This window comes from Embiotoca jacksoni, unplaced genomic scaffold, assembly GCF_022577435.1.
Source record: "Embiotoca jacksoni isolate LCO1_2020_lvr unplaced genomic scaffold, fEmbJac1.0.p SCAF_3, whole genome shotgun sequence".
Lineage (NCBI taxonomy): Eukaryota > Metazoa > Chordata > Actinopteri > Embiotocidae > Embiotoca > Embiotoca jacksoni.
In genome coordinates this window covers 19,389,830-19,413,262 of record NW_027185381.1, presented here as the reverse complement: position 1 = coordinate 19,413,262, position 23,433 = coordinate 19,389,830, and the positions used below count along the sequence as shown (strand labels likewise).

At 38.9% G+C, this 23,433-nt stretch overlaps 1 protein-coding gene across 3 annotated transcripts; it reads right to left on the bottom strand.

Moving 5' to 3' along the window:
• Window positions 1–2,502: 2,502 nt before the first annotated feature.
• ehf (ets homologous factor) lies at window positions 2,503–13,912 on the bottom strand. 3 transcript variants are annotated; one of them, XM_069163517.1, is made up of 9 exons: window positions 13,742–13,912; window positions 7,481–7,615; window positions 6,740–6,997; window positions 5,662–5,706; window positions 5,490–5,534; window positions 5,276–5,338; window positions 5,134–5,178; window positions 4,826–5,046; window positions 2,503–3,223 (listed from the first exon to the last, which is right to left on the bottom strand). In XM_069163517.1, the coding sequence occupies exons 2-9, from the start codon at window positions 7,551–7,553 to the stop codon at window positions 3,056–3,058; spliced, it is 918 nt and encodes a 305-aa protein (XP_069019618.1). In that variant the 5' UTR covers window positions 7,554–7,615; window positions 13,742–13,912; the 3' UTR covers window positions 2,503–3,055. The 3 variants fall into 3 exon arrangements, with proteins under 3 accessions (XP_069019618.1, XP_069019620.1, XP_069019621.1); XM_069163519.1 differs by lacking the exon at window positions 13,742–13,912 and adding an exon at window positions 9,149–9,738; XM_069163520.1 differs by having other exon boundaries at window positions 3,040–3,223; window positions 4,851–5,046.
• Between the last annotated feature and the right edge of the window lie 9,521 nt (window positions 13,913–23,433).

Here is a 23,433-nt window from a genome sequence, read left to right as displayed (position 1 = left end):
AGAAGCATGTTAATGTGAGCACGTCTCTGGGAAGGGTTTTCATTTTATGTAAATGAAAGTAAATGAAGAAATTATCGTTTCAACACCATAAACTACTTTTTTCTTTCATATGTTTAGTGTGTTGTTTAGTAGTGGGCAATGAACTAAGACATACCCCCTCCAAAAATTAAAGTTTTATTAGTGACGCAATCTGTCCAACTCACAATTTGGGCTGAATGCCTCACAGGTCCATTTGAGTGTGAAGAGAAAGTGATAAGGAGCCCTGATAAGCTGGAACAGTGTATCTGCTGCGGAGAACACAATAGCCCCATTGAGTAGGCATGGGACAAAGACACAAAATCTCATCTGGCTGTCTTCATGCCCGTGGTGTGCCTATCTTTTATCACTTCCCTGTTCTTCCTCCAGCATCTATCTGATTGAATTAATGTTCTCCCTTTTAAATAATAAAATGGCCTTTGCGTGGCTCATTCAAATCTGAAAATATTTTTTTTGACAATAAGAGATAAAGGCACTCGTGAGTGGGCAGGTATTGCATATTGTTTTTGGCCTGACAAAGGCAGTTATTGTTTCATCAGTGCAGGAGGCCAATGGGTAAGTTTACTTGTACCTTTTACTTGTTGTCTGTACCAGTGTAGTCTTACAATAGTTCGTGTGCAATGAAAGTTCTCGCTGCTAAAGTGAGACACGTGGATTAAATATCTCCCCTCATGTGCATTAATGTGTTTCTCTTCCTTCACAGACACAGATCTATTACAACCGGTTTGGGGGCATGCTTGCATGTGCCATCCCTGCCTGCCGCTCATGCCCAACAACCAACTCTTGTAAATACTTGTTATGCTGGTTTAACGGTGCTTTCGAAAGGTACAATTAGTCGTTTTTTGAGAACCATTTATTTCTCAGAGAATCAAACAAAAACTCCTCACATACAACATTCTGCATGTTAAAGTATCCTGATTTGAATGTGATGCCTACATGTGCCATCGCACACCGAGGGTATGTAAAGTTTGCGTTCACTGGGCAGTAGTTTGTTAGGAAAATGAAGCTTTTGTCTGCAGACAGTAGATCTGTCTACATCATTTGCCTAACTGTTCATTTATCTTCAGTGAGTCACATCAACCATTTTCCAATATCAAAGCTCACAGTAGCATCCACATTATTAGTGAAACTAAGGTCAGATGTGAGATGTTCATGTCTTTCTGTGCTTCTGATTAGAGCTGGCATTTTCCATTTCATGTCTTTGTCGTACAACATATTCATGTTCATGTACAATGCATAGAGTCATAATGATATGGTGATTAAATACAATGAAGCATTTGAAGTAAAGTTTGAATAATTCATAATATGTACTCAATGCATCATTAGCTATTGTCTGCTTTGCTTCACAGCTATCATTAACTGTCATTATTTAAGGACTTAAAACTTGCACAACTTGTAACTTTTATATTAGTGAAACTTTAATCACAGCTGTGCTTGATTTTCTATACAAGTCAAATTAAAAGTGCGTGTGGTTTATGACAAGTGCAGCTCTTGAGAGACTACAACATATATGATTGCTCCATATACAACAATGAATCAAAACAATAGAATGTGATGGATATGCACTTGAATTTGAACATCACTGCTTGCTTATTTCATGTAATGTAACAATATGGTAATCAGTAGCTATAATTCCAATCCAATCAGAAGCAGTCACTGCCTTTATTGTCTCTATCCAATTTTCTGTATTTCATCCAATCAGCAATGAAACACAAAATTATATCAAACTCTTGTAATCAGACATGGTTTCCTGCTAATGGGGAGAAACGTTATCTTTTAGAAATTCTATCAGGTCTGATCATATGGGATTTGTGTTTAGACCTTAATAACAACATGACATGTAATTTCCTTCAGTCCATATTGTGACATCACTGGTTTTTGACACTGATGTGTGAGAGAGAAGACATAAGTGAAGGAGATACAATAGTGTCACGGGCAAATTTGGAAGCCATCAGGAAAGATAATGACAGAATGTGGAGGCACTCAATGCCACACTATGTAAAGAAGGGTTGTGAAAGGCAGATAAATCAGTGAAGATTAGATATGGATTTGCTTGTGAACATAGGCCGAAGAAGAGAGCCTTTTATTGACACTGCTTTTATCTTGCTGGCCATCATGGACCAGTCGTTTGTCTTCTGCCCACAGAAACCAGCTTGCCGGCGTTGGCACGCACTGTCAAACAATTAAGTGTGTGGCATTTCAGACTGTCATTTCAGAATGACCATATGCATAGCTTTTCAAAGTCGGATTTGTAGACAGATTTAGTAGGAACAAGCCTTACAGCTGTGGATCTAAACCTCCCTCTGCTGACAGTCAATATTGTTTAAGTCTGGGCAAGATCGGCTGCAATTTACATGTTAGACTGAAGCCAAACTGCTCATTAATAGAACTGATCCGCCTTCATAGCAATTAAAAATCTCAGGAATTGTCCTTCTCTTGATATACACCCAAATTGTACACATGTAATTCTGAAAAATCACAAGCTTTATTTGTATGTAACATCAACAAACTTACACACTTTCTTGACAGCTCGGTGAATGCAAAGTATGAAGTAAGACAGATTGTGCAGTAAATATTTATAGTCTATGACTTGTTAGTGTGTTCCTGTACTTCGTTGCTGCTTTGTGCCTATGGCATTTCATTTTATTATTATTTTTTGTTGTTGTTGTTGCAGCGTTTAAGCATCCTTCCCAAAGGACACTTCACAGTATCAATGTCAAACCACTCAATATACTCCTGTTTGTCAAATGTGTTTTGAATGCTATATCAACATGGTGCTCCTCTGGGACTTGGAGAGAGTATCTGATTCAGAAAAAAAAAAAAATCCAGGAAAAACATAATTCCTTATGTTATATGTTAGCTTCATTTGGCAGTTTTGTTATCCTTTCCTTCAGCCAGATTGTAAACATGTGCAGTTTGACTGCTATAAGGCACAGTAGAGAATATCTGCAGTGTCCCAACAAAAAAATGAATTCAAAGAAAAAGTCAGCAGAAAAACGAACGTGTAAAAATAACATTATCAAAAACAGTCAATAAAAACAACACAATTGCATAAAACAACCAAAAAAAGATAAAGTAATGACATTGTCACTTGTCTGACTCTTTCCATCCTCTTGCGTTCCTCCCAAACTTGTAAACCAGCCTGCGTCCATCTACTCGCTCTAGGATTTCTCTTTTGTAGTAATATCTGCAACAGACAAATAAAATGAATTAATTCCAGATCATCTAGAAATGTTTGAAATTCTAAAACTTGAACCTTTTAAGTTTAGTAGGAGGGACCCAGAAAATGTTTTACTGCAAGTATTTTCCTCCAGTTCAATGTAATCCACAGTGATTTTCAACCGCTTCCATCTTTTACATTTCCACTGACAGTTTAACTGCTGCAAGCTCTTATCTGTCGGCCGCTTTCATTGCCAACACACTCACTGACATTTCAGGTGCTGCCACTTCCTATTAATCAGCTGACAGTTTACCGTTGCTCTTCAACTGTTGATCCATTTACTTTCAGTTTACATACATGCTGACAATTCAACTACTTCCTAGCTTTATATATATATATATTTCAGCTCTTTTAATTGTTGTGCTTAATCTTCAAACCCTTTCAATGCATTTATTTTAACAGCCACTATAACTGCTTTAAATATTTAAACTAAAAGTGTCCTTTATATAACTCCTATGCTAATACTATTTTACCTGTTTCCGATGTTTACACATTTTCTGTGTTTATTTCTTCTGACTTTTCTGATATAATTGTGATTTTGGTGAAGTAAATCTACCAGATTATAGTTACTGCTTTCACTGCAGTACTGTGATCCTGTGGTGCGTACTCAATCATATTTGGAAGGAAAGTATGAGGCGTAAGACATCAGTGCTTCAGGGTTAATTTAAAAAAGTAATTCCATTAAATGTTATTGTAATTCTTTCATCAAACTCACTGTGTTTTATCAGGAGGTAAGAATTTGACATCAGTTTCTTTGTTGTTAGAATGACCATTTTCCCTCAAAAAATATGTTCTAAACTTGCAGAAAAATAATGTATCAAATAATGCAGTTAAAATGTCTGTGAAAATTATACCGATTTTGTATTTAATCAAAATAATTATACTGAAAGAAAGAGTTTGAAGCAAACTTCTTTTGGTTGTTATTCCTTTGCTTTTGTTATCGATAACTGGAAGCCCCAGTCTATTTGGTGATGCCATCAAGCTGCAAATTCTTCTGCGGCACCACAGTAAACAGAAAATCAGGTTTGTGGTCACACTAACAACACCTGCAGGCACATTTTGTAGTTCCCAGTGGATTGCACCACAATTAAATTAAGTTTATTAGATTAGCTCATTTGAATGTGAAGCTGTGACTACTCAGCCTGGAAGATTTTCTGAGGAGAAGGCCATTTCAGTAAAATGGGTCCATTCTGGGTAATCAGCGATGGGAAGTGGTGAATATGTGTTTTAAAGTGTATTAGAGTGAATCTATTAGCTGTTACAGTAGGCTCTTTTTACTGGAAAGTGCATTATAAGCTTTCTAAGTAAATTGGATTGGGAACAATACAGTGTGAAATGTTTCCTCATGGCATATTTGATTTTAGCCTTGGCCAAACTAGGGAAAGCTCCTGTAAATGTGTCGGATTAATTTTTTTAATCTGCAGCAATTCTATGAATAATTTAATGATAGAGTAATTTGTTGAAAACTTTACCCCACACCTTCTAATTTAGGCACTATGTAATGTAGGTGTGAGTGTGTGGTATGTATTTACACTATGCAAACATGAGATTTTATATTTGTGTACCTACATGTGTGATAGCTGTGCGGGTGTACCTCATTGCACGACTTAGTTTCTCATAGGTCATGCTGCTGTTATTCTTCTTCTTGCCCCATAACTGTGCCACTGCGTCTGACTTCAGGAAGCGGAAAACCCCCTCTGTCCGATCCTCCCACTTGATCAGCCCTGGGTTTCGCTCAGGGTGAAGTAAAATGTCCCTGATGAACTCCCACAAATGGGTCCCCCTCGGGTCTTTTGGTGAAAAAGTGAATTGCAGTAAACATATCAGAATGTTTAACATTCTAAAAAGTAACGTGATAGCGTGTTTCTTTTACTTACTGTGTTTTTTGACCTGATGAGGGCGACTGAAGGACCGTTTGATATCTGAAAGAATGACATTAAAGTATTGTTGGACCATTTTGTAAATCTTTTCTTTCCCTTTGTAATATTTATGTTGCAGGTGTGGATATAGATTCCTCACCAGGACTAGAAGGTGTTGGCGAGGCAACAGGTGCGAGGGAGTAAACTGAGGGATCATAGATTTCTAAGTAAACAGAGATATAAAGAATTCAAGTCATTAAGTCCTTTATTTGATGAATGAAATTTGAATGAAGGCATATTAGTGCTAATACATAGATTGGTATAAATAAATAAATAAATAAATAAATAAATAAATAAATACATAAATACAATACCTCCAGGTGGATAGCTGACCTCTGGAAATGGACAGGTGAAGTCTACTGTAAAAGAAAACAAAAAGGTAAACAGAAGCAGAGTTTATTAAGAAATAACACAACTATGGACTAATGCATTCATTTTGGCATTCATATTTGTTTTTACTTAATAACTTGTCTGAGAGACTCTTACATTCAGGCTTGAGTTCCAGTTGTCCTATTTCCATATGGTACTGCCCTGTCACGGGATATGAAGGGAAAATAAGGTCAGCTATTGCTTTATGGTATATTCAGACATCATTTTATAACCCAAAACAGAAGGATGGTGCTCTACTTCCAGAGCAAACAGAGCCAGAACATTTACTACCTTCATGATAACGGACAGTAAAAGGAGTGGAAGATCAGTTCACCTATTTTCTACACTCTTATTTCTTTTTTTGGTCTTCAGAATAAAGTAGAGAAACAGAAAAGTACCAGCAAAATCTATTGAATTGGAAACAACATGGGAAAACCATTCTAAATTCAGATAACCACTTCAGGTTATTTTGTGGTAATAACACCCTCACAATCATTTTCAGAAAGATATTTGATGCATTAAAATGTAACACCATGTCACATGAAACTGAGCTGGTTTCTTCCAGCCAAAAAAAAACAACAATAGCAGGACTGTGCTGTAGGTTTGGTCTCTGAAGTTTGATTTACCTGAAATTCCTGTGTAACCTGGAGGTTAAACCCGTTGTGCCAGGTCTCCTGGCGCTACTCTTGTTTTGAAATGCTCTTAACTTCAGATGCTTTATAAAATATGATGAGCTGATGTCATTTACCCCATAATGTTACGAATTTAGGATATGAATTTGTATGATTTTATGTTGTACAATAAGCCACATTCTGCTGACAGTAGTTACAGTAAAAATCAAACCGTTTTAGCCTCAGGCTTAAAAACTCCAGTATCACAAACTCCAATTAAAAAACAGTGGATGAGCCAATTCTCAGCTTGTTTCTCAACTTCACACCCCCTCTCTGCTTTGTTAGGAGACCCAGTCTAGCAAGAGCAAACAACAAATCCATCATCTCCCTCGCTTTAAGCACTCTTTCTCCTCGCTGCAGCACCATGCAGTGCGACCCCTGACCGGTTCTGTGATCCCGTCTCAGTAACACTTCATCAAGACTCTGTTGCAGACACGACTCGAATTGCCCAGCTTCTCTTTTATTGAGACTAATCATCTTTCTTCTTTGCCCCCACAACCCTTCTCTCAGACTCTCAGACGCACCGCTCCACTTGAGCTCTGCGATGCTGTGGAAGAGAATGGGTCCCACACTGCCGGCAGCACGGATGAAGTCCTGGTAGCTCAGGCTGCAGAGCTGATGGCCGTCCATGTCAAAGTTTTGGAAGGGAATGCTGGAGGCATCAATCTGGTGCATGTCCATGACCTGCTGCAGCCACTCCCACACCTGGTACTTGCTCCAGAACTGAGGCGGAGAGTCATGAGGCCAAAGGCGACTTGTGTAACCAGACATGACCAATGGACCTGAGGGCAAAGATCAAAGCTTAGCGGTTATGAAAATATGTTCATTTGCATCAGTGAATTAATCTTGTCTTAATGTAAAGACTCTGATGATGGAAACATGAATTTCACTGGCGAAGGTATTTGTCAATAATTAATTTGCAGAGTTGTTTACTCAAAGAGCTGTTGAGCTATTTCTGCCGGGAATTCCTAATTCATGCCTTGTGTTTTAGAGCCCTGGGCTCACCAGGTAAGCAATACATCAGTTGTTCGTCATTGGATGATTTGCATTTTGCATTGCAATTTTATAACCAGTGAGTGAATTGGATTGTTTAATAGGGAGCAATCAAAATCCTTGAGTGGAACATTTTAGCATATTTTCCTGAGGCATTTTAGGATATTATTCAGACAATTTAATTAACTGAATTATGTCAGGAAAGATTGCATACATAATGCCTGAAGAGCACAGAGTATTATGATTGTGTTAGTGTGGGTTATAATCATCACCATCAGGGTAGGAGTTCGAGCCCCAGGCTGTGGTCAGCTGGCTGTCCAGGGAGGTGGATGAAGTTACACTCATACTGCAGCTTCAGCACTCTAATGTACCATGGCCCAGCGGCGAAGGCAGAAGAGTAATTTACTCTACGGACAGAAGAAAATGAAACAGTCTTTATGCTTTCAAGTAATATATATATTTATATATATACTATTCAACATCACCAAAATGCATATATTAAGTATATACATTTCATCACATCAAAGTATGTAATACACCCTTCAGTCCACTAGAGGATATTGTGGAAGTGTCACGTCTTGCCTCGCTTAGTCGTGAAAAGTAAATCGCCATAAGTTTAAGCACCAAAAATGATGTAGTTGGGTTTAGGAAGAGATACCAGTTTGGGTTAAAATTGACATTATTATTATAATTATTATTGGGTTATTTTACGCAAGTAATGTTATGTATGAGTTACCCAATGTATGTTACGCGTGCAGCACCCTGCCAATTTGTTTACATGTTGTTTCTTGGTAATTCTGTAAACCAATGCATTTGCATTTGAATTCATAAGCAGAAAGATATAGTTTGGAAAGTTCAGAAGTGTCCTACGGTTTAGAGTTGCCCTCGAACCTCTCGTGTCCTTACCATATGTATATTGGTTGGTCAGGTGTCAATTTGTTGCTAGCCAATCAGGACAAGCAGAGAGAATGTTTTTGTAACCTACCGGGTTCTCAGAGGTGGCGGGACAAAACGAAAGGAGAGCACAAAGTGGAGAAAGAGAAACAGATGAGACCGAGGAAAAACGGGTGAAAATAGATATTTAGATGTAAGTTACAAAAAAGTGTTATATTATTGTTATTCTTTCAAGTTTATACTTTAAGAAGTATCATTTAGTTTTTTGTTTTTTTTCCTGTATTTTCTGTGGGTCACAAGGACACTTTAATGGTGTGATTCACCACATTGCTTGGTAATAAATGTTAACTGTTATTTCATTCAGTGCGTGTAGTTTAAAGATTCATGTGTTAAAGTAATGTTATTTCAACTTGGAAACTTAGGGCTAAAATTGGGCTACATATGAATGCATGGCATTTTAAACACACAGTAAGAGTTTCGCTGTATCTTAAGAAAACCAGGCCTCTCTGCATATAGTTAAATTGGGCTATTGTAAACAATTCCTAAAATATATAGTTTTGCAGACCCTTTCCAATTCAATTCACCTCCCATGCAAAGGGGTATGGCATGAAGACCCTGAACTATAATTTTAATTGAGAAGGTGGGCTACACGTGGGGGCTCGTCCAGGATTTTGTCTACTGTTGTTCATATCTGTGAATTTATTTATGTAAAAAGTATAGCTAATGGTAAATGAGGTACCCATTGACCTCTAGCAACTGAAACGTTTTGAATGTGTATTTTGTGTAATGTGTGTGAAGCTAATGTAACATGGAGTCAGAACAGATTTTCAAATGGTGTGAAGAGAAAGGTATTGATGTAAGAAAAGCGATCGTGCTTAGTGAGGTTTCTCTGGAAGTAACTGATGAGGTTATTTACAAAGAAATCTTACAAAGCGGAGTTAAAGTATTTGGTCGTTGTAAAATTAGAGGACAGTGTTTGGAACCCATTGGTAAAAGCCAATTTGTGTTAGTTGAAACTACTGATGACATGACCAAGGTCGACATACCTGAACAGTGAGGAGCTGAAGATGGGTTGGGACCTTGGGTAGTTAATGTCAGTGAGACTCAAAGTTAATGTACCTGGTGAAAACGAAGGTTTCCAGTCCAAGCTACTGTCGTTCACAGCAAATGAAAGGGAAACTAAAGCTGATGTCACAAGCTTGCTTAGCCCTACTCCTGCTCCAATAACCGCCCCAGACCTTCACACAGCTTGTTAATGCCATCTCCTCACTAGTTGACAAATTCCAAGACACACCTGCAGACGGTCTAGGCTATCGCAAACCTCGCTTGTTCTCTGGTATCAAACCCACTCCGCATGGAGAAGAAGAGTATGACTCCTGGGCAGAACAAACCACCCACATGCTAGATAAGTGGCAGTGTTCCAATGTCATCAAGAAACAGAGAGTCTTAAAGGGCCAGCAGCAGCTATTGTTTGGAGGTTGAGAGTCACTAATCCTCATGTCACTGTGAATGAATATCTTAAGGCCCTGGAGACAGCTTTTGGAACCACAGACAGTGCAGCTGACCTCATGGTGAAGTTCCATAACACATTCCAGCAAGAAGGTGAGAAACTGTCTGCATACTTACTCAAACTAGACAAGCTATTGCATGCAGTCCATCGTAAAGGTGGAGTTGAAGTGGCTGACATGAACCAAGTACGCATTGAACAAGTTGCAAGACGCACTCTGTCCAATGACCTCGCTGCCCTACGCATAAGGATGACTTACAAACTGAAGCCTCCTCCGAGCTTCACTGAGCTGCTTCGTGATGTAAGAGGAGGTGATCCTTGAAAGACGAAGTGTAAAGACGGTTGCTTCTTTGGCTATTGGCGTGGGGTGTTCTACAGCCTCCGTTGTACCAGTACAACCAGCACCAGGACCTACACCAGTATCTGTCACACCAGACAGAGATCCTGCAATACAGAGTCTCAGGAAAGGATTTCAACGGCTTAAGAATGATGTTGCATGCCTGCTTTCCACCTCTGTTGCTGCGTCAGAAAGTGCACCACAGCATGCAGCTCAAAGTCACAACCAGAAACCAAATGGAAACTCATATGCACGTGGAAAGGAGAGATCTCCCAAATCCCAGTACCGTGCTGACGTCTTTTGCTATAAATGTGGGGAAGACGGTCACTTCAAGAGAGTGTGAAGACCCGGATAACCTCAGAAAAGTGAACAAGCATCTCCTGATAACAAAACAGCCAGCAAGAAACTTCCCAGGGGCTCAGTATGGGAACGGCCTGACGCTCCGGAGAAGATACGTTCCAGAAAGTTTGACATGCTACAGGAAGGAAGGGCTAATCTGCCAGAGGGTTTGGTTGGAACTAGCTCTATTGTCTCTGTACAACTTGAGGGCATTTATGCCAAAGCATTACATGATAATGGGTCTCAAGTTACTCTACTCTATTGCTCCATCTATGAAACGTGTCTGAAGGACCTGCCTTTGACCCCTATTGATTGCCTAGAGATTTAGTGCTTCGGTGTGGATGACTATCCACATGACGGCTATCTGTCCTTGAAACTTGAATTCAATGACTATGTAGTTGGAGCAGTTGAGATCATAGAAACACTTGTGCTTGTGTGTCCAGATCCGGCCATTAAAGGTGAGGCTTCTATTTTGGTTGGTTCAAACACCTCAACAATTGGGTGACTCTTCAGTTCCTGTAAAACACATGGAGGAAAAAAAAATCTTCATCCTCTCATCACACAATCGCTGTGCACAGGGGTTTGCAACGACTGTTACCTACTGTACATCTTTCTGCGTAACCAAGTCAGAGTCATACGGTTAAATTGGGCTATTGTAGACACATCCTAAAATATATAGTTTCGTAGACCCTCTCCAATTCACCTCCCATGCAAAAGGGTATGGCATGAAGACCCTGAAATATAATTTAAATTGAGAAGGTGGGCTACATGTGGTTTACGCAAATTACGTATGTTACTTAAAGGAAATCCACACAAACTTCTGCTTTCTCGCTGACTCAAACATTGGTTGTCTGGGTAGAAGTCCTGTGTTGGTTCCTTCCTATCATCCACCACCTCATCCCCATGCAGACTTTATCGCTCTTTCACCTTCTTCTACGCGCGGGTACTTTTCACACTTAGGTGAGGCAACACGTGGCACTGACATGATATCATGTAGTGGACTGAATGGTGTATTACATAGTTTGGCATGATACTGGGCTAACACAAGTTATCATATATAATATTTTTATAATTTCTTTTTTTTTTCGCAATAGCTATTCAGTATATTTCCATTCAGGAATTGTCTCTTTTTATCGCAGTTTTGGTTGCTAGGGGCCAGTCCTGGATTCAAATCGCCCTCCTATGCACAACAGGTTTGCATGAAAACAATATATTCATTGCCGCCTTCAAAGCTGTATTAAGTGACTGATAATGCAAACAGAATATGCTGCTGCTTCACATTAGCAGCATTCAACAGTTATTATGTCACAGCCACAGGAGATGCAAAGTGTCTGTCACCACAGACTACCATCTGGAAAGTAGCTGAGTGTTTTCTGTACTATTACACCCTTCTTGCTATTACTGTGGTAACCACTGGTGTCGCCCAATCATCTAAGCCTGAAATCTTACATTAAATGAATGTATAAATAAGTAGATTCATTAAATGTAATAAGTTTATCTTAATAAGCTATCTTAGGGCACTAAAAAGTTGTGACACAAAGTCATTCTATGTCGCCACAGTTTATGGGTTGTGCATTATACAAGTCACAAATGAATGGGTCTGTTCAGTTTTATGTTTTAATAGAGGATTATTTGTGTTTACAGAGGGTAAAACTTCAATTTAATTTGTTGGTCAGTTCTGTAATCACATTTGTTTTGGACTGCTTGTCGTGTATTCAGTTCAGTAAGTGCTCAAAATGAGTTAAGTCACAGAAACACGCCTATCATGCCTAATGATTTTACATAATTGAAGCATCTTATTTCCTGGTGAGTTAATATTGTGTTTATTATCAACTCACTGAACAATTGTGGTCAACAGCTGCAGTGACTGCTGAAGGGTTTGCTGTGCTATACAAGTAAAAAAGTAAATAAAAACCTGTCAGACCTTACCACGAATATATTTGCATGCCATGCAAATGGAGCTCGTCAGAATTTCTGCCACTACACTGTTTCTTTAGTCATACCTCACGTGGTTCCCTGGTTTTATGTTACTGTAACACGGAAAGGGATTCTGAATATTTTCCAGTTAGTTAATATGTGCTGCTAAAATAATTTACTGACCCACAATTTACTTTGATGGTTTTGTTTTCATGTTATTAAGTTGGACTTGTTTTGTTTTGAAACATACGCTGTACTTTAAATCTGCATCTGTCTAAGATAATACATGTAATGAAAAGGTGTTTGTGAGCACTGCTCTTGTAAATGTTATTGAGCTATGTATCACAATCAAAATGTCAAAGGTCACCATGATGAGTAACCTGTTTTAAATGACTCCACAATAAAATGTATTCTTTACTCAGTGACCCATACTTGACCTGGAAGATTTTGCTCAGACTTTTAAGGTAGGCTATAAACAAAATTACACCAAGCCGTGGCACACATTTCAACAGTAAATACTATGCTACTAAGCTGACACATCTGTGACACACAGACAGGCAAATGAATCTTCTTGGAAATCAGTTTTATGACAACCTACAGTCAAGGTCTCTGAATGAGATTTCCCCAGGAGATAGGTGACACGTGGCATCATGCCAAGGTAGATCAGCTCCTTCGCTGACAATCCTCCAAGTGTGCTCAAACGTCTCATGCTGTGTGTTAACCCTCGCTGTCGACTTCTGCCAAGCACATATCTTATCAGCAAGGCAGAGAGTATCTTCTGCCAGCGCAACAATAATCTAGCAGTACTAAAGAAAACAGTCACAGTTATGGATCAATAACATGTTTGCTGAGTCATTGTGAAAAATCACTCCACTGCAGTATGTGAGCAGACAAGTTATCTGAAGTAGTTCATATGGGCAATGTGTCAAGTCTGTTGACAAGACTTCACTTTCATTTTAGTCACAGCCTTATGGTAGCATCGAAACGAAGTAAGTAGCTGGTCTTTCTGATTTAATTCTAACTTTTGCTTTATCATATATTTTACTTATCTACTGTGAATATTGCTTTTGAAACTAATCTATATTTAAAACTGGTGCCATTGCATTAAATATGCAGGCTTTCTGTAACAGCGGAAATAGAGTGAGGGGAAGCGTTCAATGACTGAAATTTCTCAGAAAAATGACTGAGTAGTACAGACAACTGTGTTAAACTTAATGCGGTTGTGCAGCATTTTTTTAAAGTGTTTTATCAAAGATGTGCTCTTGAGATTTTGAAATTTCCCCAACAAAAGTGATATACTCATTCAAGTTTGTCTATTTAGGTTTTTTTTCCCGATTCAAGGTTCAGTTATGAGAAATTACAAATGTTATTCTGTACAACTCTACAGATAATCTAACATTACCCCTGGCGTCACTAAAACAGGTCAAATGAGGGCAGGAAATGACCCACATTGATTAGAGCAACCCTCAGTTCAATTATACTGCATTTAGTCATTCTGAAAAGCACTGCTGGTTGCCCAGCACCAGCATGGCAGCCTACCAGAGCAGCAGAAAGATGTCCAACCAGACCCGATAGAGGTATTGCGTAGATCCACTCTCAACACGGCATTAAGGATCCAAAAAGTTTCTGGAGACTCCAATACTGCAGCGTACCAGTGTTTAAGGCTGGACAAGGCGAGTCCTTTTGCTTTCCAAATCTATGAATTATCAGATGTTGTAGATACTACAGGTGCTGCCTCACCACAGTGGGTCTTTTATCCTGCTAACTTCCTTATCCCACTCCAATTGGCTACCTGCTCAGGCTCATACCAGGTAGGTATTTGCATAATCCACACCCACGCAGAGAGATATAAAAAAAGATCCACACACACACTCGACATAACTTTCATATTCCCTGTTGGCACAGTTTCCTTTCACGCTCTCAAACACAAAAACACACACTCACTCAAGCAGAAAAGCACACACTTATGAGGAAACATATTCACAGGCATGGATCCAAACACACTCGAAAGCCCACAAAGGGAAGTTAAATCATTTTAAGTTACTGTTCACATGGTTGCCTAAAATAGAGAAATGTCCCCCTGTGTTATTATGTAGCACATTTGTTTTCCCTATTTCATCACGATGAACGAGGGGCTGACAGTTTAGGTCGGAGGACCTGAGAGAATTTGTTCTTTTTGCTTTTTGAAAGTTGCTAGAGCTGCATGGGAGAGAAACATTAGCTGTGTACCTGAAAAGACTGTAAGAGAACTAGCTTCATCGAGGTTAAACATTTACAGATGTTACAAATGTCTTCTACGTTGTCTGTGGCCTCCTTTCAGCTGTGAAATCGCAAAGTAAATTCACACATTGTCTGAGTGATTATCTCCATTTAGGATGAGCTTGTTTCAAATGTAACACAGACCTATAGATAACCTCACCACGATGCAATCACATCCAACTTGGATCAGCTCTTAAAATAACCCTCTAACGACATGCAGTGAGCCACAGGTGTCTGAGTAAAGATCGGCAGAGGACAATTAGCTTTGGAATTTGTCACACAATTCCTAATGAGCATCATACAACATTGACAGGCGTGGAGAAACAAACGTAGCTTTACAAGGTGCCAAATCTTTGCCAGTGTTCCAATGCAGAACTATGTTCCTGTCTGGTATGTATTTCATTTTGTAACATTCACAAGACTCGCTGTCTTTGAGGAGGGTGTCAGATAGTTCTGTAAATATCATGTTATCCTGATCTGAGACCGTGCAACAACTATTACTCAGACTGGGAAGAGTCTTGTTTATGTTTGAATCAGCCATTGTGCACTGCAAGTCTGTGTGACAGCAAATGTTAAAGTGATTACTTTTTTGAAATTCCTCAAAATATGTTTGTTTTGTTTTAAAAAAAAAATTCACATCAGTCAAGCCAGAGCATGTATTGGCAAATGAAAACTATGCAGATTAACCAGTATTCTTCCAGAAGCAAATGTGTCAAATAAGCAGTTTCAGTGAACTTTGCCATCCGCTGTTGCCCCACACTGACAACGATCAGAGGGAGTTCAAACATTCTATTTTTGCCTGACGCCAATTAGGGTTTGGGCAAATTGTAACATCTTTGATCTGAGATCTAAATCTGATCTGTTGCATTGTACCACTACAATACCTCTCGGGACCAGAGGAACTAACAGTACCATGTTGATAATTGAAGTGACTTTGAGCAGGGTTGAATTGTATAATAGGCTGAAGAGGAAAGTATGTCAGGTTTCTCTCAGAGCTTCTTCAGCAGAGTTGTGTGCAGGGAAACAAGAGGTGATGCTGAACAAATAAACTCAGTTGATTTAGTCTTATATAATATTGATCTGTTAAGTAAAGTAATCATACACAGTCACTTCCAAGTCTCAAAATCAAATCATCTCAAGTAAACTAGATTAGAACATGCATGCCACTACCAAAGTGCATATTTTAGTATCCCAATAGACTGACATTAATATACTTTCTTCATTCCACACATCCTTATGATCAACATTTCTGTGCGCTCCAGTTCATACTCAGCTCACTTTGAAACCGCTCACTCTGTCTGAGCGTGTCTGTGTGTGTGACTTGGACTCTTGCCCACAGCTCAGCCTCAGAGGTAATGAGGGAATTCAGTGTTAGCATGATTATCTCTGAGAGTTTCCCTCATCTCCCCATACACGCCAGATCGCAACAGTCCTAATGGTAAAACCCACCACTCCTGATCTCCCTGCAACTCCCTGACACTGTCCTACATGCATGGGTTATAGATAAGTTGCCTCTAGCCGTCCCTGTGGCCTGTCTGCTGCCTATTTGTAACACAGGTGCTATTTTCTGGATTTCTTTTGCAGCAGCTTTCCATCCTCTTTTTAAAGGGTAAAGTGCCTCCAGGGTGTAATTTGGGACCCAAGCTGTGCTTGGTGCCATCCCACTGTGAATGCCTGACCAGATTTTATTGCGTGAAAATTAATACGACCATCAGCAGTGAACAGAAGTCAAAATTTTTGTCATTACGGCCAACAGTTTTGCTTGCTTCTCTGCTTTTTATTTTTTGTTCCTTCTCTATCACAGTTTTCATTTGCCATGTCACAAGGAGAGCCTGGTATTTGGCATTTCATTTCATGGCTCTTCGTTCTGCTTTTTTGGGGGTGGATGTGGGTCGACATGTAAAAGTCCACTGGGGGGAATAGCAAAAGAGAGCGACAGAATGGGAGATCAAAATCTGTCATATCAGCTCCACTCTGTGTGAGTCAGCCTACCAACATTGTGAGACGCGGTGAAGACATCCTCCCAGACACAAGAAAATGTCATCAAAATGCTGGCATTATAGACAGTGTCATCTATTTTTAAACAGAGTCAAGTAGAGGCTTATGTCAATCTCCAATAATAGTACACTACTGATCCATTTATAAAGAGGCGTATAACTTGCTTAGTGGTGCTGTGAAATATGAATGCTTTATTTGAGGATGCGGTCAAAAGTTTCCCTTTGACAGGAAAGGCTGTCAAAGCTGTCAGTCAGAAGAAACAGACAAGACAGGAGGAGGGTACAGTTTTATGCTCTAATGAACAGGAACTTATTAGCTGCAGTATGTCTATTACTGTCCCACTTGCCTCCCCTCTTTCATTAACTGCTTATCACGCCTGTTAGTGTCATCTTTAATACTTCACATTTTGATTAGCATATGATCCATGGGGAAAGAAGAAAAAAATCATTTTATTAGTGTCAATTACTGCTACAAATGACAATTTCACTGCCTAAATTGTAATTTTACGTTTCCTCCCTGTCAAAGAACAATAGCTGTGCAATTACAGTAATGAGAAGTGCAACAGAAAAAAAATGAATTATTCACAATCCTCCGTCTCCTGTTTTTTTGAACCCCACCATGTCTATTTGCTTGGCATCAGTCTGGCTGCATTACGGACTCAGCATGGAGAACATAGGTTCTACATGTCTCACAAGTGATATGTTCAAGGTGCAAATGTGTGAGAGGGCTTGAGCGTGACATGAATGGTGTAAATATACCTTTTCACCTGTTCAGGGTTCAGAAGCTTGAATGCACTTGACATGGTGGGGTGTAGGTCTCTCCTTCGCCCATAGGTGACACTGTTGTCTCATGTACTGCTGGGGATGAAATTCAGGTTATGTGATGAGTGAGCAACACAAATGTGATATGAGAAAGCGGAGGTGATGAAACATGCTTCCTGACAGTTATTGACTATGATGCCTATGGATGGTGCTCCTTCTCACAGTAACCTACATGCATTAGCTGCTCTTATACGGAGGGTGTGAGAAGGCTGCATGAGGGAGAAAGAAAGATTGGAGATGGGAAAGACGGGCAAAGAAGACTTCAAAGGGTGCATGGCCAGTTTGTTGTTGTGACATAGCTATATTATTATGTGGTTTTGCCACAGCTAGGAGGCAGCCCCTTGTGTTTGCTAACCCCAACACCTCTGAGATGGACCACCAACACAGCATTCTTCCATCAATAACTGCTTTTCTCCATGTTCTAATTAATACATCAATAAAGCAGCCTGTTATTTAAAACAAGACACTGCAAACCACAACGTGTAAGCTGCAGTACATCAATAACATGACAGTACAGTGTAATATTATATGCACATACAGAGGACTGTGATCATAACTATTATTTAAGAACGTATTATCCTCGTTATTAACATTGATTATTACACTGTAAGTTCCAATTACGAATACTTCAAGCTGCTAAGTTATATTTCTACATTAACAATGCTTCAAATTGAAAGCGGTGTGCATGACGTCAACCCAGATAATTTTTTTGTTTTGTCACCTTACCACTTTAATCAGTGTCATTTCCAAATGCACGCTCTAAAAACTCACTGTACACTACCTCCTCTGCCTCAAAAAGCAGGCAGGCAAAGGTCGCAACAAGCTGGTGCACACACTGGACCATTTAGCAGCAAAAGAGCCAGATATTTCACTCAGGAGTTGGTAGAGAGAAAAACAGCAAAAAGAGGGTTAGTGAACAATGAACTATCTATATGACTCCAACTGAATGCTAATGTTGGAATGTAACAAACTTGGCATTTTTACTTTAAAAAAGTGAATATCATGTATTATATATATCAATGTTTTTACCACTGAGTTACCAAAAGATTGGTTACTGCGTTGGTTTTAAATGTGATTAAAAGAGTGGAAAAATATGTTTATTCGCTATCTTTCTGAGCGTGAGATAAGAAGATTGATGCCACTCTCATATCTGTTTGATAAGGAGATACAGCCAGAAGGCTATTAGCTTAGCATGGAAACAGTGGGAGACAGATAGCCTGTCAGGTAACTAACGTAAATCCATTTACAATCATTTCTAAATCTCCCTACTGAACACATACCATGTTTGTTTAAACCCAAGTCTAAATGACACAATATGGTTTTATGGAAGAATCCATTGGTATTTACACAAGCAGGAACAGCAGTGGAAGGGTTCAAAAATGAAAATATCTTAATCTTACCTAACCTCCCTCCTACACAAAGCTCAGAAATCTGCCTTTTACGATTAAACCTGTGTGTCTGAGCAAAGGGAACACAATGCTACCATACTGTTGCATGTTTTAGAAACAATTTACATCTGTTAGGAAGTGGCTGATAACTACTGCACTTGGTCTCATCCTTAATTAGCTTTTCACTGTTGGGTCCTAAACTGCCTGAAGTGCTTTAATTGAAATTTTGTTGTAAACCAATTAATACCTCAGTAAAATAAAATATATTATGTCAAATGATTCCATACCGTGGCAATTTTAAATAATAATTCCTTTAATGTAAGTGATTTTCCTGTGATCCCCAAGTATCCATTAATAAAACGCTTGATCATGTTATCTTTAACTTCTAAACAGAATTACATACAGTTGATTTGTATGCCAGTAGTGTTTCGGTTAGGTTAGGTTATATTTATATTATACATTTTATACATATTATACATTTTTGTTTCAACCAGCTGAATTTAGTATAAAATATGCTTTAAACAACATTATGAACATCTATAAAATGTGGTTGATTTTGATCTTTGCTAGTATGATTGATTATTTAACTGACTCATGGTTGATTGATAAGAGTATATAGGTACAGTGTCTTACTAAAATAAAAACATATTTTGGTCTTTATTTGTAATGGCCAAGATGTTATTTCTTTAAATTGTATTTTTATAGTTTGATTTGATCCTTTAGGGTTTCATTCTGTCAGCTGCACAGAGACTTTGTTGCAAAGAGTAGGATTTGCATTTTGAAATTAGTGATTAATTAGTTGATTAATTTGGACCCCACCTGCTGAGTCCAACCTGGAATTGGTTCGTAGTATAATATTCTGCATTTTCACACACTTTAGATGTGAAAATGAATAGGTGGAAGGATTAAAAATCAGAAAACAGCAGGCTCCCATGATAATGAGGTATAATACTTGTAGTTTGTCATATTTTATTGGTAGAAAAAAGTGTGAATCATTACTTAGTTTCCATGAGAGCAGCACAGGTAGGCTTTTTATCACATTGTGGGGAATCTGTTCACACTGTTTGCCCTGTGGGCACTCAGCTCCAGTCTGTGGACCAGCAGGCATATCCCCACAAGTTTAAAGCAGAGGCTGAGAGTTTTTTTCCAGGTCTGTGTTAAACTACTTATGCCCAGATCTACGGCAATAAATATTGGTTACTGTAATTATTGATCACTGTAAATCTGGCTATGAAGTGCTCCCTTCCTAATGTGACTACAACATAGTCCGTGCAGAATTTTGTGGCTTTATTTAATTCAGATTTGATTTGCAGTTTTGCACAGAGTAAGAAATGCCATCTCACAGATAAAAGTAAAAAAGGAATCTCTTTACAATTGTGAACTAGATGAACTAACTACTTCTAACTTTGTAGTTTGGCTTTCTTGAAGAAATTGTATTTTCTTGATTCTTGTTCTGGGTTTTGTACCCTCATGATTGAAATGCACTTATTGTAAGTCGCTTTGGATAAAAGCATCAGCTAAATGAAATGTAATGTAACTATCATGATCAATAACACTTTCGGTGTACATTATATCGCGGCTAACATTAATGTTCACGAGTTAATAGTGAACGTTTATGTTGCCTTATGAAGAGTGACAGAAAAGCAGAGAACAGGTAAGCAGGCGACATAATAATAATAATGATAGTTTTCCTATCATCTTCTATAGCAATAGGCCCTTCCTACCATTGCTCAACCCGCTCTCATTCTCAGGGCATCACTGCTGCTTTGTCAAAGCTGATGGCATCACATACAAACATCAGTGACCAGGAGTATACAGAGCAAAGAAGAGTAAAGAGTGACAAAGGTCACGTTGGCAGGAGATAAAAGACAGGACAGTAGTAGCAGTATTTGACGTCCTTTGTATTTTTTGAGTAGTGTTCCTGATCTGTGTTACAGTGCTGTGAATAATCAGGCTTCATCAAGGATCAGTTAGCAGATGGGAATGGTGGATGCAAACAGCACCGAGTGTGATTTTGCAGACACAAACAAACAGTGTGATTCCAGGCTCTGCTGCTTCATGATGATTCAGAAGCTCCTGGCTTTCTGGTTTCAAAAGCAAAAACAAAAAGGGCTCAATTCCAAACAGGATTGGGCTGGATATCTGTCAGTAATGGGGAAGCTAAGCAATACAGTGACCCCTCTCACTGATCATCAGTAAACCCATTTTGCTGAACTATGCACCTGAACGAGCATCCAGCATCGGATGATGGAGTGAGGAAGAGACAGAAATTGATGAAGGGCGGGATAAAAGGAGTCTTGTTCCAGGACATGTGAACAACATGTTTGTATTTGAATCCTAAAAGTGACTGAAGCCTTTCAGCCTGCTATTCTCACCTTTAACTTTGCTTGAGTCTCCCTCTCCCTGTCCCACTCTGTCTGTCTCTCTCTCTCCATTATAAAGTTAATAGGTTCACAGCAGGGAAATTTAAACTGTAATTTGAAAGCTTTTCTGAACAACTTTGACAGTCTAAAAGTGGCACACGATGCCACCTGCAGAGCGAACAAATGAGGGAAAAAGAAGGAGGATGTGAGAATAGAAAGAAATAAGCGAGTGAGGGGAGGAGAGCAACAATTATCATTCCTGAGGCTGCATGTGTAACTAATTATGTGTGAGCATTGTGACAGGGTGGCGGTTGAGTGCAGTAATGGGATCCCTGCTGCTTAATGAACATGTCACAAGCTGAAGGGAAGAGACAGTGTTTGATGACCACTGGGTATCCTGTGGACAGTGTGCGTGTTGCATGTGTTGTGTACACTACATCCCTTTGCGTGTCTGCATTCCGATGACAACATTTGCTACAGTGGTGGAGGAAGGCAGGGAAGGAGGGGTGGAGGGTGGGGTGGGGTTGATTATAAATTCATTCTCTTTCATTGACATTATTAACATTCAACATGTGTTCCATAGTTACATAGCTATTTTGTACTCATTTGGACTCTTATAGTATTGGCTATATGAGAATGAATCACCCGTGAAAAAATATTATGAGGTAAGATACACATTACTGAGGCAGTGACACAAACATATAAAGCAAAAGCAGAAGGTTACAAACTATGTATGTATTTAAATCTCAATTTTTAAGCCTTGAGAGATTTTACCTTTATAAATAATGATTGTTAATCAGTGTGTTGTCCAAAAGTCCTCCCTTGCTGGCTCTATTTTGCATAATATCATTGTGTAAGACTATTTTCGTTTCTGAGTTCTCCTTAATGGTATTTAGTGGTGAAAACAACTGTTTTTTGGTCAACAAGTCCTGCTCATGCCACGGCTGTCGCCATGGTAATATTCCTGGGTTTGGCAGGCTAACATGTTTGTTTCCCAAGTCCTCCTGACATTTAGAATCCCTGACTGCTAGTTTAGTGGCATCAGCAGGTCAAGGATTTTACTTTACCTGCTGATGGCACTAAAGAGAAATGTTGGCCATTTGTTGTAAAACCTATTATACATTCTCATGTTATCTTCTTATTTCACATGTTAAATTTAAGGAAATATTCATATAATGCACTGCTGTATAGCTGAACTGTACTTGCCATTCTCCTGTTTAATCTGTCTTATTCTAGTTTAACTTATTTTTCTTTTAAAATATATATTTTTTCTTTTCTTTTTTATTCAACTCCCCAAAAAGTATGTGTTTTTCTCCATTGCCTTCCATTTGTATCTCGTCTATTGTGTATTTTATTATTATTGATATTATGTTCTTTTTGCTTTTTAGATCAGAAGAAACATAATTATCCTATAATGTATCTTACCTGGGCTAAAAGGGACATTAAATCCATGCTTGTCCATACTGTATTGTGGTACAGATTCACATAAGATGGAGTCTTATGGCATCTTGTCCACCTTGCATCCCTGATGCTCACAGCAGACCGTCTGTAAAGGGAGGAGTTTTCAGACCTTGGCAGTCCAACCTTGAAAGAAACAGAAAACGAGTTGTTGGCTGGGGCAACCAAGAGAGTAGATAAAATCATCTGGCCAATAGTTAATGCACTTAGATTTAAGTAGTTACAGAAGGACTGCATTTGCATTTCGTGTGTTAAAGCAAGGTTGAGAACCCAAATGCACGAAACAAAAATCATTAATAACAAAGGCAGACTATCCATAAAACTGAATGAGACCACAGGTGCGAAATCCAAATAGAACTAGAGTGGTAGAATCAAAAAGTTATAACACTGAAAATAACAAACAGAATAAACCAAACAGCCATGGGGAACTCTAGTCCACCGCACTTACTGATTTCCAAACACAACAGGGAACTGAAAGAAAGAACTGACCATGAAGGAAGGAAAACAAGAGTAAGCAGAGGAGGCTGATGGTAAAACGGTGCATAGAGAGTTGGGAAAGCAGTAGGGAAGAAATGACAGCGAAACAGGTGAGCAAGATCAAGGGGTAGAAAACATACATGGGTAGGAACAGGAATGACAAGACAAGGGAGGACTTCAAAATAAAACAGGAACACAAAACCAAAACTAAACTAAAGGACTATAAAACCAAAATAAAGTCCAAACCTTAAGAAAATTACTATGGAACTAATTTTGAAATAGTCATTTTAAAGGAGAAAGGCTTTGTAAAGTTTCAATATACTGTTAACATAGTTAGTGAACATATGACAGATAGTATAGAGCCTTCCGGAAAATAAAAACAAAGAAGATCTTGCATATAGCAAGATCTTTTGTGTCAGCGTGTGATAATATGACAAGCTATGCAGGTATGCAGGTGTTTGTCTACC

What these genes read in the sequence shown, in the direction of transcription:
- ehf (XM_069163517.1), bottom strand. Translation starts at nt 7,553, where the DNA reads ATGAGTGTAACTTCATCCACCTCCCTGGACAGCCAGCTGACCACAGCC. An exon ending in CGCAGAGCTCAAGTGGAGCG is followed by an intron (nt 5,707 to 6,739) that starts GTGCGTCTGAGA and finishes ATCCCGTGACAG; the next exon opens with GGCAGTACCATATGGAAATA. An exon ending in ACTGGAACTCAAGCCTGAAT is followed by an intron (nt 5,535 to 5,661) that starts GTAAGAGTCTCT and finishes TTTCTTTTACAG; the next exon opens with TAGACTTCACCTGTCCATTT.